Below are 16737 nucleotides of genomic sequence, written 5' to 3' on the forward strand. Positions count from 1 at the left end.
TCAACACCATCTACACCAGGGCGGTCTAACTTTTCATACCACTTGGGTCTCTAAAGTGCTTTGGCATGGAATCTGTTGGCTGCACACTGCCTTGTCCCACAAGGGGTGGGGGAAGCGAGGCCAAAATTTGACACCGCCCCCCCCCCCACAACCCATTGCAGTGCAGGAATTACAGCCAAATTTAACATGGCCCAGTTGGGGAAACCTGCTAAGATGTAGATGGGCTGGCTGGCTTAATGCAAAATGGTGCCAACAGGGACTTGCCCCTCAGGGAGTAACTGTGGGCATTAATGGAATGTGCAAAGCATTCACTAATATATATATATTTAATGCATTATTTCCTTACTTAAATCCCTCTGTGAATTTTGTTTTTTTAAAAAATATACATTCTTTGCAAGATGACCTTCCTTGCATGCCTGGCAAATCTAGAGCTAGACTATGAAATTAAGCCCAGAGTATTTGCTCCCTCAGCCAATAAAGCATGATGAACGCCGCAACCCTAGAGTCGGTCACGACTGAACCTAATGGTCAGGGGTCCCTTTACCTTTTTATTTGCTCCTCAGCAGATCCTGCAGGATGCAATATGGGTAGCTTTGCTTCAAAACGTTCCTGAAGAATCTTGGAGTTCATTCTCCTTTGTGTTATACACACACACACACACACTTAAAAAATGGTCGTCAATTGCTAGCCCTTCTCCTGGCTTCGCTGAGGTCTGTTCTGTCTCTGTTTCGCCGTTGTAGTGCAATGTGTGATGTTGAACTGGGGCGGTTTGGTGTTTCCGTTGCCTTGCCTTGCTCCAGGAGGTGCTGCAGATCTTACAGGCTCTATCTAACTGGGTTTTATTTGCTGACTCAAAACACCTGCCGCTTCTGAGCTGATTCCTGGTTCTTTGGTAAACAGCCTCCCAGATGCATTGAGGCAGCACAGGTGTGGCTAACACTTTGTCCCTCCAGGTGTTGTGGACTGCAGCTGCCATCATCCCCATCTGCTGAGAGTTGTGGTTCAAAATAGAGTCCCGTGTTGGCTGCCAATGATGCAGAGTCAGGGCAAGAAGAATCCCTTTGGGTTTAGGTCACAGGGAAGCCAGGGCTTTGCCTTTGTTCAGCTGAGTCCCTCCCTCAATAATGGATGTTTTAGTTACTTAACTTCTTGTTCCTGTTGATGTTGCTAACATGACATGACCTGGAACTCTTTCCTGTTTGTTTTTCTGCTGTAGTTCTTCTGATTGTGAATGGTAGTATTTGGAATTCTACGTGTTTGTTTTCTCTCATGTTTGCTTGTAAAAATGAAGGTAGACGAACCCTTGGGTCAAAAAGCAGCCTTGCTATGACACCAGATCCCACCCGACCCCCCAAAAAATCCCACTGCCCCTTAACAAATTCCTTGTTTCCTAGGCATATTTTCTCTCTGTGTCTCTCTCTTCTTCCTGCATGGTTATAATGGCCCATGGAAATAGACTGCTTGCAACAGTGACGGCGAGACTGTTTTGCTCTGCAAAGGACTCCTTTGGTGGGGGGGGCTGTATTTTGGAGTGGAGGAACTTTAATGTGCAGATCAAAGCTTTCCCCATTCATTGCAGACAAAGGAATGTGATGACATATGGAAACACTTTGAATGGGCCTTGTTCCTTCGTGGTGGGTGGGGCCCACTTCGCTACCCCTCTGGGTGCCTTGCAGTTGGCGCAACTGCCCTAGTCTCCAAATACCTTGAGACCTCTTCATACAGAGAGGCCTGTCAGGTCTACATTAGATTACTGCAAAGTGTTAAACGCTGGGCTGCCCTTGAAGACTGTTTGTGTCTGCAAACAAGCTTGTGCTTGTTTGCAGCCAGATTTTTGATGGTGGCCAGAAAGTCCAAACCTACGTTGCCAGTTATGTCCTGACTGTACTGGCTGCCAGATTGTTCTTACACCTATGAAGTCTTAAGAGGGGCCAGGACCCTCATACCTTAGCCACATTGTTGTTTTTTCAGTCGGAGCTTGCCGGAACGGGCACCTCTCAGGTGGGCACCATTACCATTATAAACGAACAAGGGAGGCATTTATAGTGAGTTCTTTTTCTAGAAAAATAGCTCTGCTTTTATAGGTCTTGGACTGCATGAGCTTTCCCAGATCTCATCGTCTTAATCTGAGACCCTTCTCTGGGTGCCACACTTGAGATACCCAAAGGGTGGTGATGAGAGAATGGAACGGCCCTTCTCAGTGGTATCCCCATGTTTGTGGAACATTTCCTCCCCCCAAAATCCTGGGAGTTGTAGTTAAGGGTGCTGAGTATTGTTAGGAGACACATTCTCCTCACAGGGCTACTGTGTGCTTTGAGAATTAATCCTTCCTTCCCAGGGAACTCTGGGAATTGTAGCTCTGTGGATCTTGTGAATGCTGTTTGGGGGCTTTGCTGCTTGGTGTGGGGGAAGAGTGTGAAATGGGGTGGGGGGGGAGACACTGCTCTGTTCCTGAATGGGCTCCTCTTTTCAAAGGCTGCAAGGCAGGTCACAGCAGCCAGAGGCAGATATTGAAATTCAATTTAGGTAAACAATGGAGGCCTCTGAACCCCCCACCCCACTCCCACCCTTCTCCAGCAGGTAATTGCTTCCTGGATGAGATGGAGTGCAAACCTCTCTCAGCTCTGCGAGTGGATAATGGCCCACCTGACAGATTTCTCCAAAGCAGGAATTATTGTGCTCCTGTGGATCTCTCTCTCTGACTCAGAAGGCTGACAAGGTTGCGCTTGGCTTAGGCGGAAATGTAGCTTGCTTTCACATTTACTGAGGAAAAACCAAGAAATGACTCTTACCCAGGAGATTGAGGTGGTGGTGAGAATAAGAGAGAGAAGAGGAGGCAAAATTTCAAATATATGTATGGCTGACAGGAGTGGGGGCCTTGTCAGCATATTATACTTCTGCTTAGAGATCTGTCTTGGTTGCCAATTTGCTACTGTCCAAGTTCAGGGTGTTATTATTATATTATAAAGCCCTTAACTGTTGGGAATCTTACGTAGTGGCAGTTGTCCACAGAGGCAGCTTAAAGTCCAAAATAGTTTATTGCTGCAGAAGATAAGGCTTCAGTAACACAGTTCTGGATGTTGATAAATACATATAGCTTGTAGGCTTTGCAGATACAGAACATTAAGTATTTCTGTTGCTGCAACAATTCAAGACATTGTACAGACTTGAACTCACTTCTCAAGACTGACCTTGACACACAGCACAAGACACATGAGCTGACATGCCTTTATCACCTATAGTTAGGCTTGGGCCATTAACATAGCAATTGCCTTGGCTGACCTTGCACTTGTTGGCTTATCTCATACATGGAGTGATTTATGCTTATTCCCTGTTTATTGATATCCGGCAGGTGCCTTCACTGTACACTCTTTGGTGCCTGCTAAAGACATTGTTGTTCAGACAGACCTACTAGCCATGATGGCTCTGCTCTGCTGCCATAGTTGGAGGAAGCAATGCTTCTGAATACCAGTTTCTGGAAACCACAGGAGGGGAGAGGGCTCTTGTGCTCGAATCCTGCTTGCTGGTTTCCTCCAGGCATCTGGTTGGCCACTGTGAGAAGATGATGCTGGACCAGATGGGCCATATGCCTGATCCTGTAGGCTCTTTTTAGGTTCTTAACTATAACACTTGAAATGCCTTGAGCCTTTTTGGAGTCTCAAGAGAGACTTCCTGGATGATCTTCTATCCCTTGTTGCAGACTGAAGCAGCGCTCTCTTGATAACACTGGGAGCTGCCACGTAACAAGTCAGGTCCTTGGTCCATCTGGCTTAGTGTTGTCTGCGCTGACTGGCCGTGACTCTCAGGGAGTCTCTCCCAGTTCTTCTTGGCGATGCCATCTGGAATTGAATCTGGGCCTTTCTGCGTGCCAGGCACATGTTCTGCCACTTAGCTTGCGGTACATCTCCTATGGAGGCCTGTCTGGTGCATCAGTCTGAGAATGTGTCTCTTGCACATTATCCCCCCAACTTCCGTGTTTCTGGAAGGAACAAGCCGAGGGAGAACAATAGAGGCGGGTACTGTGTCTCCTTTGTCCATGGAGTTTTCTTGGCAGGGATACTGGAGTGGCTTGCCGGTTCCTCCTCCAGGTGGATCACGTTTGGTCAAAACTCTCCACTATGACCTGTCCATCTTGGGTGGCCCTGCACGGCATAGCTCATAGCTTCTCTGAGTTATTCAAGCCCCTTCGCCACGGCAAGGCAGTGATCCATGAAGGGGCCACTGGGCCCATCACCTCCTGGCAAATCGAAGGGGGAGAAATGGAGGCAGTGAGAGATTTTACTTTCTTGGACTCCATGATCACTACAGATGGTGACAGCAGTCACAAAATTAAAAGACGTCTGCTTCTTGGGAGAAAAGCAATGACAAACCTAGACAGCATCTTAAAAAGCAGAGACATCACCTTGCCAACAAAGGCCCATATAGTTAAAGCTATGGTTTTCCCAGTAGTGATGTATGGAAGTGAGAGCTGGGCCATCAAGAAGGCTGATCGCTGAAAAATTGATGCTTTTGAATTATGGTGCTGGAGGAGACTCTTGAGAGTCCCATGGACTGCAAGAAGATCAAACCTGTCCATTCTGAAGGAAATCAGCCCTGAGTGCTCACTGGAAGGACAGATCGTGAAGCTGAGGCTCCAATACTTTGGCCACCTCATGAGAAGAGAAGACTCCCTGCAAAAGACCCTAATGTTGGGAAAGATTGAGGGCACAAGTAGAAGGGGACGACAGAGGACAAGATGGTTGGACAGTGTTCTTGAAGCTACCAGCATGAGTTTGACCAAACTATGGGAGGCAGTGGAAGACAGGAGTGCCTGGCGTGCTCTGGTCCATGGGGTCATGAAGAATCGGACACAACTAAATAACCAGTCCCTGCGTCTAGCATTGCACCTTTTTGGAAGAAAGAACACATAAGGCAGAAGCATTAGAGTAATGCGCAACAAGACCACATGTTTGGCTCCCCCCCCCCCCGCTCCGCCTCACCCAGTCGCCTTGTGCACCCAGGGCACAATCATTTATTTGTTTGTTTGCTGTGTGTTCCATAAAATTTATACGTCACTTGATTATAGAGAAACCTCAGAGTGGTTGACTTTCTGTCCCTCCCCACCCCTGCCTTGCTTCAAGCCTCTGAAACCGAGCCCTGGATTCACTTTGTAGCTCTGGAAATGATTAGAAGACTTGACTAAATTTAATGCAAGTGGTGAACCATTAAATCGGTTAACAAAGCCATGAAGCAGGATGTACATAATCCAATTAAAACCACTCTACATACCAAGATATTCAGCTGCCCAGACGTCCTTATATGGTGGCCGTAACCTCTCATATCCTAACAGTAATTCTTCCCTGCACACTGAACTTATGGCATCCTTTTGTATCCCCGTGATATTGAGATAAGTGCTCCCTACCCACCACCCAAGTTGGTTTTACGAACTTGCAAGCCATGGGTGTGAAGCCAGCCTTCCACCCAGATCAGGGCAAAACTGAGAGGGAGGGAGAATTTCCAGGCTTTCAACTTGCCCTGCATCATTTAACCTCCTTGCTTCCCAGGAACCCCACCTTGACCCATAGCAAATGAAAAGGATCTGGCACATTCTCTTTAACACACACCCCTCTCCCTCTCCCCTTTGCCCTGCCGGTGAGCCTGTGTTGTGCTATAGAGGTAACTGATCCCTGTTAAGTGATCTTGTGTAATCCGCTGAGATGAACTTGGGAGGCCGAAGGGACAGGACACCAAGAGGTTCCTAGCTTCAGGCAGCCGTCATGAGATCACTTGCACACTTATTCCTTGATTTGTTTCTATTTTTGAAAAATGATAAGAGTTGGAAGGGACCCCCGAGGGTCATCTAGTCCAACCCCCTGCAGTGCAGGAATCACACCTAAAGAATCTCTGGCAGATGGCCAGCCAACCTCTGATCAAAAACCTCTGGTGAAAATGCATGTGTGCATATCACACTTTTGCTCGTGTTGTTTGTTTCAACTTGTGCAGGTTTGCCAAACACACAAGATACTGATATCAGGCAAACACCTTCACTTTACTGTTTTGGGCACCTCCTAAAAACATTTTTTTAAAGGCAAGCCTACCCAGATGTTGAGAAAGTTGATGCAAGTTTTAATCTGTTTTTAGTTTGTTATTTTAACCTTTTGGATATCTTAAATTATGGTTGGTGATTCTTTTTATTGATAACACTGTTTATCTTTTTTTTGCAAACCACTTTGAGGGTTTTATTTTTTTGCAATCCAGTGCTGTATAAATTTTGTGAAATAAGTAAGATTGGATTCCTAAAAAAAGAGAGAAAGTTTAATATTACTGCAGTTAATAACCCCCAAAAAATTAATCTGTCCATAAGTAAATTAATATTAAATGCATACTGACAAATAATGCCATACAAGACCACACGGTTATGTGCAACTAATGGTGGGGGAGCTATCACCCCTTCATTTTTTACAATGGAAGTAGCTTTCCCCCTACTCCTGCTAACACACACTGAAGCACTGCAAAGTGCTCCCTTTTCTTGCCACCCTGATTGTGAGGCCCAAGTGAGTGTGCTTAACTACCTGGCATTGAGCATGGCCTGTTCCCCCAGTGCCTGGCTGGGTTTGATGGGAGTGGCAGTGGAAAAACACCTGGAGGTAGGCAGCAAGTTGACAAAGACTCTCCTAGAGGAAAGGAGGGGATCATTAACTAAGGACAGGCGCAAGCTTCAGGTTTTCCAATGCTCTGGCAGGAAGGCAAATGCTATTGGTGCTGTTTTGGCCTTGGCTAGGATTGGGAAAGTTTGCATACCTTGATATTACCACCACCACCATCCTGCCTTTCAGGATGCTAAATCCTTTCAAGGTCACTGGCAACAAAACAAAAACCAGTGGCTATTGTGTGCTTCTGAATACCAGTTGCTAGAAGCCACAGGATGGGAGAAGGGTCTGCTTGAGGGTTTCCCACAGGCATTTGGTCGGCCACTATGAGAAGAGAAAACTGAACTGGATCAGTGGCGTAGTGTGGGGGTGCAGGGGGGGCCGGCCGCACCGGGCACAACATCTGGGGGTTAGGGTTAGGGGGTGCCAATCCACGGGTTAGGGGCACAAATTACTTGCCTTGCCCTGGGTGCTGACAACCCACGCTACGCCACTGAACTGAATGAGCCACTTAAGTGATCCAGCAGTCTCCTCTTATGTTCCTAATCTTGCCTGCATATTTCTTCTTCTTTTGATTGGTTTGCAGTTCTTGTTGAAAGTCGATCTCTCTCCTCCCCCTCCCTTCACTGCAGCCTACACTTTCACTTGCTTAATGTTTCATTTTAGGTTTGATTCCCCAGGCCTAAAGCAAAAAACAAACCTGGCCCAGGTTTGCCATTCAAATCTCAGAATTCCAGACTGCAGAGCTTTTAAGTACTGTCAGTAAAACTCAAGGCAATAAATGCTTATCCTTAGCACGTATCAAAGTGCATAACCTTTATACTGTTTCGCCTTTAAAAAACACACAATGTAAACTCAGTTGTATCTAGAATTATGGGTGTGATGCCCAAAAGTACATAAGCAACTTTTTACAACTTTGTATTTATTTTTTTCCTGCATGAAGGTTTGAAGTACTAACCTTTTCCCAGCCTTGCAGCCACCGTCCTTTCAAGCTCCAATTTTCCTTCCTTCCTTTTTTGTCAGTGTAATTTGACCATCTGGATTTGATTTGGCTTTTGTGAGAGTGATGCACCAGGTCTCCTCGCAGCGCTTCTTACCATTGGCTTTATTGCAGCAGCAGCAGCTCCAGGCCCAACACCTCTCCCATGCGGCCCATGGCCCCCCTGTTCAGCTCCCGCCTCATCCCTCAGGCCTGCCGCCACCTGGGATCCCACCGGTCACGGGGAGCAGCTCAGGGCTACTGGCTCTCGGGGCACTGGGGAGCCAAGCCCACCTGACGGTGAAAGATGAGAAGAACCACCACGACCTGGACCACCGAGGTGAGGAAAGGGCAGCAGGGCCTCTGAACCCCTGCTTCTAAAGTGGGTTTTGGATGTAATTTCCATTTAGGAAGGACGCACCATCCTTTCAAAGCGCATGGCTTCCCCCCAAAGAATCCTGGGAACTGTAGTTTAACCCTCACAGAGCTACGGTTCCCAGCACCCTTGTTCCCAGAATTCTTTAGGGGGAGCCATGTGCTTTAAATATCTTGTGTGGGAAACGCAGGGGGTTGGCATTAATGTAGGTTTCCCCAAAATGTTTTTGCCTTAAGCCAGGGGGAGGGACTTTTTATCAGTTCAGAGGCAGCATCTTCTCGCAGGCAACCAGAGGCAAGAGAGGGCAGAGTAATGGGTGCGGCTCTTTTTGTGCCCTTGGCCCAACCAAACAAAAGGCAGGTGTTTCTACATACCCACAGCTCCATCCTCTTGAGGCAGGAAAATGCACTTGAGGGAGAGGGCCTGGGAAAAGCGTGACCAGGGGCCAGATAGAAATGCATTGAGGGCCACTCTGGGACTGAAGTTCTCCACCCATCTCTCAATCCATTCCCAGACTAGTGAAATTCCTACACCCCCCCCCCAAAGGATCTGTGGATCTCTTCCTCCAGCAAAAGGGCTTTCCCAGCCTTCTTCCCTTGACAGAAAACAGCCGTCTAGTTAGTTGTCAGAGAAATCTCTCTGTCTAAGGACCAACATGGGAAGGAAATGGGTTTCTTTCTCCAGATTTGGAAAGAAACGTGTCAACAAACCATTTTGCAGTTATTTATTTTTTAGTTGCCCTTTTTCCTCTTTGTATGTCTGTTCCATTTTCCCCCCTTGTGTGGTGCTGCTTGTTTGGCCCAGTAATTGTTTGCCAAAAAATAAAATAAAAGGATTGCTGCCGTCTGGGCCAAGATTCCTTCCAAAGAACAAAGATGAAAAGGCCAGCGGGGCTTTTTATCAAGCCAGACCAGAGATCGCTACGTGCAAAGGAACAGTTGGGTTGATGTTCTATTTTAAGACTTTTTCTCTTTCCCCCTGCCTTCCCCACCCACTTCTTTTCGTGCTCCCTTTCAACTCGGCTGCCTCCGACCTCCGTGCCAACTCGGCCTTCATTCCTGGAAGATCGGGACGCCAGCGCAGTAAGTCCCCTTTTCTTCCCCTCTGGACATCACACCATCTTTGTATTGAACGCTTGATGAGTTTTGCCATTCCTTGGGCTCTCCTGCCATCAAATGTCACTGTTTTAGAAACTTCAAAACATTTCTCCATTCCAGAGTCAGGAATATCTGGGCTGGGCTGTCATGGGATTTAGGCAGGGGACATTTTCAGCCTTATCCGGAGACACCGTTGAACATTAAACTTCACGCCTTCTGCATGCGAGGCAGCTGCTGTACCCCTGAACTTTGGTTCTGTCACTGTTTTCCTTGGATTCCACTCTGCTTAGACTTTCCCTGCCACTTGGATGGTCTTGAGATCCTTGGATTCAGCTTGGTTGCCAGCCGCTTTTGCCAACTTGGTTTCCTCTAGGTATTATGGACCCCAGCTCCCATCACCCCCAACATCTGAGATCCCTACTGGAGGGAGCTGTGGTCCAAAACACTTGGAGGGCACCAGTTTGGCAAAGGTTGCCCATAGTGGGCAATATTGCCCCCTGGGTGGTGGTGGGATTCCCTGGAGGTGAAACCACTGAATTAGGGTGACTTCTCTACTGCTTTTTCTAACCATTTGGCTGTTGTTGAGATTGTCTCAACCGTTGCCAACAAGAGCGGTTCAGTCTGAGCTGATGACCTGGGGGATTGGGGGGGGGAGTGAAGCAAGAAGCCCCCATAGCAATTAGGAAGCAATTTCATTCCTGGTAGCTGTTCCATTATCTTGGGTCATCTAATCTTTTGGGAAGGACTTGGGTGATTACGTTGTGTGAGGCAGGGACGTGGAAGGTCAGGCAGTTAACTAAGCTTCTCCAGAACGGCGCCCCCCCCCCTGCCCTGCTCCCTTGTCGCCATCCATCTGGACATTAATGGTCCTTGATGGGGCTCAGCTTCCAGCTACAGTTATGAGGGCTCCGCTTACTCTTTCTGTGTTGGAAGAGAGGCTGTGAGGAGAGCAGGAACAAAGTGGCCCAAACCCTCATTATCATCATACTTTGAATATGAGGAAGGATGAGGGAGGGGTCTTTGTAGGCTCTGTCTCAGCTATTCTCCACCTCTCAGCTCTAACTGGAGGAGGGGATGCCCCGATGCGCAAAGTCCCCCCCTTTTATTGATTTCCTGCCATCCGAGGGCTGTCCAGAGGGACGCCAATGGCCCCTCAGAGTGTCAGACGCCATGACAGGGCAGAGCCATCTTGGTGGGCATGGGGAGATGGTCCTCAGCAGCCCCTCCCCCGAAAGCTCTCATGAAGGGGCTGGTGGGGGAGTTTCTAGGGGATGCAGCATTTCTGCCAAATTAGGGTGAGGGGGGCAGGGCCTTGACACATAGATCCATCTCCAGGTTGCTTTGTTCACATTTCCTAATTGGGTTGCTGCAGCAGCAAAAATATCAAGATAGATGTATTCTGAGGAGGGGAGTTTCTTGGCGGCCTGCCTGCCTCAGTGCCCCCAGAGGCCCTAATGCGATTCTTCCTCGGGAACCGTGAGCCTTTTCAGCATGACTGGCTGAGAAGAAAAGGCGGCTGGTTGATCCCCAAAGCAGCTTATTGGGGATGCGAGGAGGGAAACATGAACTGCTGGGCTTCTCCCATTCAGAGGAGAAAGAAAGGGAGGATGGGGGCTGGCTTAGAGTCACTTTATCTTTAGCAAAAGGCTTTTGCCGGGTGGGGGGGATGAGGGTTGAGTTCTGTGGAGAAACAAAATGCCTGTAATTTTGGCTACAGAATGTTTTCAGAATTGCGTTCTGTGTGCGACATGCAGTGGCAGTAAAGTTTAAGCCTGAGCTTCCCACCCCCAATTATTAATTAATAAAACTATTTGCATAAAAATATACATCAAAGCATTTCAGAGAAATACAAACATATAAAGCCATCACATACTTGCAAAACTTTAAAAAAGCACATTTATTTGGCTGCAAGACAGGATGTCCTTCGCCAAACCAGCACCCTCCAGGTGTTTGGAACTACAACTCCCATCAGCCCTTGGCATCAATGCTGTGACTAGGGATGATGGGATTCGTAGTCCAGAACACCTGGAGGTGTCACTGGGCTGGGAAAACTGCACTAGGAAGCCTTAGATCTAGAAAGGGGACGAGGGACCACAAATCGAAACAAACTCGCTTCTCACTTTTAAGATTGGTGCACACTTTCTAAGTCATGTGTCTGAAACGTGCACACAAGTTCGCTGTGTGCTGTTGTGGCCTTCTGCCTTGGGATGATTTGGGGCAGTGGTTCCCAAAATGTGTGGTACCACCTCAAGTTGCGGGGGGGGGGGGGAGAGAATAACAAGGGGGTGCACTAAGAGGCAAGTGGGTAGCATAACCCTCTCTTCTTTTTCTCCTTCTGTTCTAGAATAACTCCATCTCCCCATCAGAGAGTTTGAGAGCCAGCGAGAAGCACAGGAATCCCACCGACTACAGCATCGATTCCAAGAAGCGGAAAGCAGAGGAGAAGGACAGCATGAGCCGATATGTAAGTCTTACAGGTCCCTGTTGTGCTCTCCATCTGACCTTGTTTTGGCCAAGGACCATAGATCTCAGGGCGGTTCACAAAAACAGAACACATATGATAACGGGACAAACCTCAAACTGACAATCGCAAGAGTCACATCATATTTCCCCCCCAAGTGCAAACCTGTCATCTTGCCAAGGGGCAGTGTAGCCGCAGGACTAATAATGACTCATCCACTACTTCGCAGTAGGCAGAGGGGGTGTCGTCCTAGGCAGCCCTTGCAGGCTTTAAGGAGGAGGCATTTTTGTCTTTCAACTGAGTCACTGCTTCTTGTTTCAGGACAGCGACGGCGACAAGAGTGATGACTTGGTGGTGGACGTCTCCAATGAGGTACGACAGAGGGTCCCTCTCCCTCTCAGTCTCAAACAAGAAGTCCACATTAACCTTATATGGAGATGGTGCAGATTGGCCTGGCTTCTTTTATATGCATAATCTGTAGGAAAAGAATAAAGAGATTTTTCTCTTGATGCAGAAGCTGTGGGTGTCCAGTGGCTTTACTGGGGGGGGGGTGCATCCAAAATGCTCTGGAAAGAGTGAATGCAGTATAGAACCCAAGGATGTCACCACAGTAGACAATTCCCCCCACCACCAGTTAGTTCTGTAATCAACTGCAGAGAGTGAACTTTTCTGTGAGAACAGCAGCAATTTGTTTTATGCTGTTATGTGCCTCAGAATAAGTCTGTAAAGTCTTATAAGTTTGCAAGTCTCTCTCTCTCTCTCTCTCTCTCTCTCTCTCTCTCTCTCTCTCTCTCTCTCAAACACACACACACACACACACGTAAATAGGTTTTAGTATACCAAGTAAAGGGACGCAGGTGGCGCTGTGGGTTAAAGCCTCAGCGCCTAGGACTTGCCGATCGAAAGGTCGGCGGTTCGAATCCCTGCGGCGGGGTGCGCTCCCGCTGCTCAGTCCCAGCGCCTGCCAACCTAGCAGTTCGAAAGCACCTCCGGGTGCAAGTAGATAAATAGGGACCGCTTACCAGCGGGAAGGTAAACGGCGTTTCCGTGTGCAGCTCTGGCTCGCCAGAGCAGCGATGTCACGCTGGCCACGTGACCCGGAAGTGTCTTCGGACAGCGCTGGCCCCTGGCCTCTTAAGTGAGATGGGCGCACAACCCCAGAGTCTGTCAAGACTGGCCCGTACGGGCAGGGGTGCCTTTACCTTTACCTTATACCAAGTAAATGTGTTATGTTAGGGTGTTTTGCAGTCCCCTCCTTCCTACTTTGACAAAGGGACTCCATGGTGCCCCTGTTGCTAACAGCCTCCTTGTGTTCCCTGCTCCCCAGGATCCTGCTACGCCTCGGGTGAGCCCTGCCCACTCGCCTCCGGAGAACGGGATCGACAAAGCCCGTGGCTTGAAGAAGGATGCCCCCAACAGCCCTGCCTCGGTGGCCTCATCCAGCAGCACCCCTTCCTCCAAAACTAAAGACCTGGGCCATGTAAGTGAAGGCCTTGCAGAAGATGCCTCTGCCCACTTGGGAATGCTTGCTGAGGGTGTACTGTGGGGCTGGTTCTCCCTGGAGGAGCAGAAGTCCAGCTTATGAGTGAATGTAGAGAAAGGCAGCGTTGGCGTAGTGATTAGAGTCTTTAACCTAGTGGCGCAGCAATAAAACTGCTAGCACATTTGCAAAGCCAAGCAGGGTCTGGCATGGTTTCAAATTGGATGGGGGACCGCGTGTTGAGATTCCTGCATTCCTGCTTCGCAGGACTAGATGAGCCTTAGGATCCCTTTCATTTCTACAATTCTATGAAACTAGGAACTGGGAGAGACCAGGGTTCAAAACCCCACTCAGCCATTCAGCTCACTGGGTGACCTTGGGCCATTCCCTGCTTCTCAGCCTAGCCTACCTCACAGGGTTGTTCAGGGGATTAAATGAAGGGGGCAGGGGAGAAACACGTTTGCCACCTTGAGCTCCTTGGAAGAAAAGGTGACCTATAAATGCATGAATTGGACTGTGGAGATCAGGAGCAATCCAATAGACCTGATCACATAGAAGAGGGCCTGGTAATAATTGCTGTGGATGGACCATTTTTGCTGTGCAGATCATTGGTCCAGAAAGCAGCTTTCGTTTCGAGCCAATTTAAAGTCAACAGTCTAGGCCTTTGTTCCCCATCTGTGTGCTGGAGAAGCAAAGAACATGCTTGCCTTGGGGCAATAGTTGGGGGTGCTGGGCACAGAACCCCCACCCAAAGGATCCAAGGGAGTTGCTTTACTGATCGGAACATGCTTTGATGTGTAATGTTTGGTAACTCTTTGGCATTTGAGAAGAGCTGCATTGAAGCAAGAGCCAGAACGAATGTTCTACATTTTCCACGCTTGCTAAGAAGAAATATAGGAGAGTCCACATTTGACTAGAAGAATTCAAAACTCTATCTTGGAGTAAACTGAGGAGGGGGTTGATCATAGATTTTAGCTATTTGAGGTTTCAGTTTTGGTGGCTCTGCTCAGAGAGCCTTCTTCATTTCGGGAATCTCAGCAAAAGCAGAAGACTGACTTTGTCTCAGGATCCTTCGTAGGAAGAAAGCAGAAAGCCAAACTTGCCAAAATGTCAAATGGAGGCAGATCTCACAATTGGGTTCCTGAGGTAGACCATTGAGTCAAACAATTGGTCCAGCTCATTCGGTACTGTCTGCACTGATGGGCAGCAGCCCTCCAGCTTTTCAGGGAGGGGTCTCACCTGGCCCTACCCAGAGATGCTGCTGGGGGTTGAATCTGGGACCTTCTGCATGCAAAGCAGATGCACTCCCACTGAGCCAAAACCACCTCCCAAATTGTTTGTTTGCTAAAAGACCCCACAAGCACTTGTGGAATCGATCTTGTTGATGCCAAACCATCTTCCCCAATCTTGTTTTGCACCAGAACGACAAATCTTCCACCCCAGGGCTGAAGTCCAACACCCCTACTCCAAGGAACGATGCTCCAACGCCTGGGACAAGCACCACCCCGGGCCTTCGGCCGATGCCAGGCAAGCCATCTGGAATGGATCCCTTAGGTATGTGGCTCCCCTCGCAGGGTTGTTGTACGTGTGGTTCAGGTGTTCGCCACTTCTGCCAAGGCAAAGCAGTTTTTGGTGCTGAAAGACTGGCCTAGAGAGGGCTTAGGTTTTAGCGTTTGCGTGAAATGGACAGGGAACTCCCAGCTTCCTGCATGTCTGACCCACCTTTCCACCCCTCCCTCTACGAATCTGAGCAGCCTGTCACACAAGAGAATGTGTAGGCCAGTGGTTAGAATGTAGGACTAGGGCAGAGCTTTCCAAACTGTGTGTCGTCACATGAGTGTGTCAGCTGTGTCACACAAACACTCCCCACTCTCCTCCAGGGACTGGAAAGGGGTTAGTTTAAGCTCTGGTTTGTTAGTAAAACTGAATTACTATGTCATGAAAAGACGTGTGTCTAAATAGTGTGTCACCAGCATGAAAGCTCTGATCTAGGAGACCAGGGTTCAAATCACCAGCCAGTGTGGGGTAGTGGTTAGACTGTTGAGCGAGGATCTAAGACACTGGGGTTCAAATCACCGCCTGGCCATGAATGTAATTGGGTGACCAAGGGCCAGTCGCTGCCTCTCAGCCTCTCTTACCTCACAGGGCTGTTGTGAGAATAAAAGAGGGGGGAGGAGAAGTATGTACATAACCTTGGAAAGGTGAGAGATATAAATGAGCCACACCTTCTAGATCAGGCTAGTGGCCCATGTAGTTCAGCATCCTCTTCTTAAAGTGGCCAACCAGAGACCCCAGAGAGAAGCCCCCAAGCAGGACCAGAGCACAAGAGGACTCCCCCCTCCTTTGGCTTCCAATAACTGGTACTCAGAAGCATTGCTGCGTCCAGCTATGGAAGCAGAGCAGAGCCTTTAAAGCCCTAAATGGCTTGAAGGAGCATCTCCACTTCCATTGCCCAGCCCAGATACTAAGGTTCAGCTCCAAGGGCCTTTGGGCAGTTCCCTCACAGCAAGCTGTGAACCTACAGGGAACCAAGCAGAGGGCCTTCTCGGTAGTGGCACCCGCCCTGTGGAACGCCCTCCCATCAGATGTCAAACAGATGAATAATTATTTGACTTTTAGAAGATCATCTGAAGGCAGCCCAGTTCAGGGAAGTTTTTAGTGTTTGATTTTTTGTGTGTGTTTTTAATATTTTGGGAGCCGCCCAGGGCGGCTGGAGTAACCCAGTCAGATGAGTGGCATATAAATAAAAGAACAACAACAACAATAACTGTTGTTGTTATTTATTATGGCTACTGGCCACTGACAACTCTCCCCAATGAATTTGTCCAATCCTCTTTCAAAGCCAACCAAGTTGGTGACCACAGTCAGCGTTTCTTTCCCCCGAGTAATTGATCCACTCACCCCCCCCCCATTCCCTTTTTCTTCTTCTCCAGCATCTGCCCTGAGGACACCCATCTCCATCGCCGGTTCCTATGCCACCCCCTTTGCCATGATGGGGCACCATGAAATGAACGGCTCCCTCACCAGCCCTGGGGCCTACGCCAGCCTTCATAACATCCCGCCTCAGATGACGGCTGCCGCCGCCGCTGCTGCCGCTGCCTATGGTCGGTCACCAATGGTGAGCTTTGGAGCTGTACGTAAAACTTTTTTAGCTCCTTTTTTCAATGGGGGTGGGGTGGGTGGTTGAGGGGTGGGTTAACTACCAATCCTGGGAACTCTGGGAGCTGTAGCTTTGTGAGGGAGATCACTCTCAGCACCCTTAACAAACTACAGCTCCCAGAATTCTTTGGGGGAAAGGCATGACTGTATATAAAGTGGTATTTGAATGCTTTAAATTTAGACTGTGAAAGTGGCCCTATATGGGCCAATGGTCTGAGGCAGTTTCTGATGCCCCTCTGGGCCTGATGCCTAGCAGGACCTTCCTGGTTTATCTTTTGCTAGTTCTTCTATTTCTGGCCCCTGTAGCTCAGTGGTCAGAGCATCTGCCTTGCATGCAGAAGGTTCCAGGTTCGATTCCTAGCATCTCCAGGTAGGGACCCTGGGGAGCCGCTACCAGTCAGTGCAGACAGTACTGAATGAGATGGATCCAGTGGTCCAATTCAGTACAAGGCAGGTTTCTCTGTCCCAGTCAGTCCATGTTATGTTGGTCTGAAGTGCCTGTGGAACAAGGGGAAAGCCCCCACCCCAACTTAAGAAATGGATGCTCATTTTCCTG

General features: G+C 48.7%; 1 protein-coding gene and 1 long non-coding RNA gene across 9 annotated transcripts in view; one reads left to right on the plus strand and one right to left on the minus strand.

The window, feature by feature from the left end:
• The window catches only part of LOC309356999, a 401715-nt gene that overhangs the window by 278946 nt on the left and 106032 nt on the right, over nucleotides 1-16737 (minus strand). The gene's annotated exons all lie outside the window — the stretch shown is intronic.
• The window catches only part of TLE3 (TLE family member 3, transcriptional corepressor), a 49290-nt gene that overhangs the window by 22755 nt on the left and 9798 nt on the right, over nucleotides 1-16737 (plus strand). For 2 of the 8 annotated variants that reach the window (XM_081888524.1, XM_081888528.1), the window contains exons 7-13: nucleotides 7744-7948; nucleotides 9050-9066; nucleotides 11426-11545; nucleotides 11864-11914; nucleotides 12870-13022; nucleotides 14444-14576; nucleotides 15956-16140. In XM_081888524.1, the coding sequence (XP_081744650.1) occupies nucleotides 7744-7948; nucleotides 9050-9066; nucleotides 11426-11545; nucleotides 11864-11914; nucleotides 12870-13022; nucleotides 14444-14576; nucleotides 15956-16140 (864 nt within the window). Of the gene's footprint in view, nucleotides 1-7743; nucleotides 7949-9049; nucleotides 9067-11425; nucleotides 11546-11863; nucleotides 11915-12869; nucleotides 13023-14443; nucleotides 14577-15955; nucleotides 16156-16737 lie in introns of all 8 variants that reach the window. The other 6 variants (XM_081888523.1, XM_081888526.1, XM_081888527.1 and 3 more) reach the window with 3 other exon arrangements.

The sequence above is a fragment of the Podarcis melisellensis genome (assembly GCF_964234715.1).
Source record: "Podarcis melisellensis genome assembly, chromosome: 14".
Lineage (NCBI taxonomy): Eukaryota > Metazoa > Chordata > Lepidosauria > Squamata > Lacertidae > Podarcis > Podarcis melisellensis.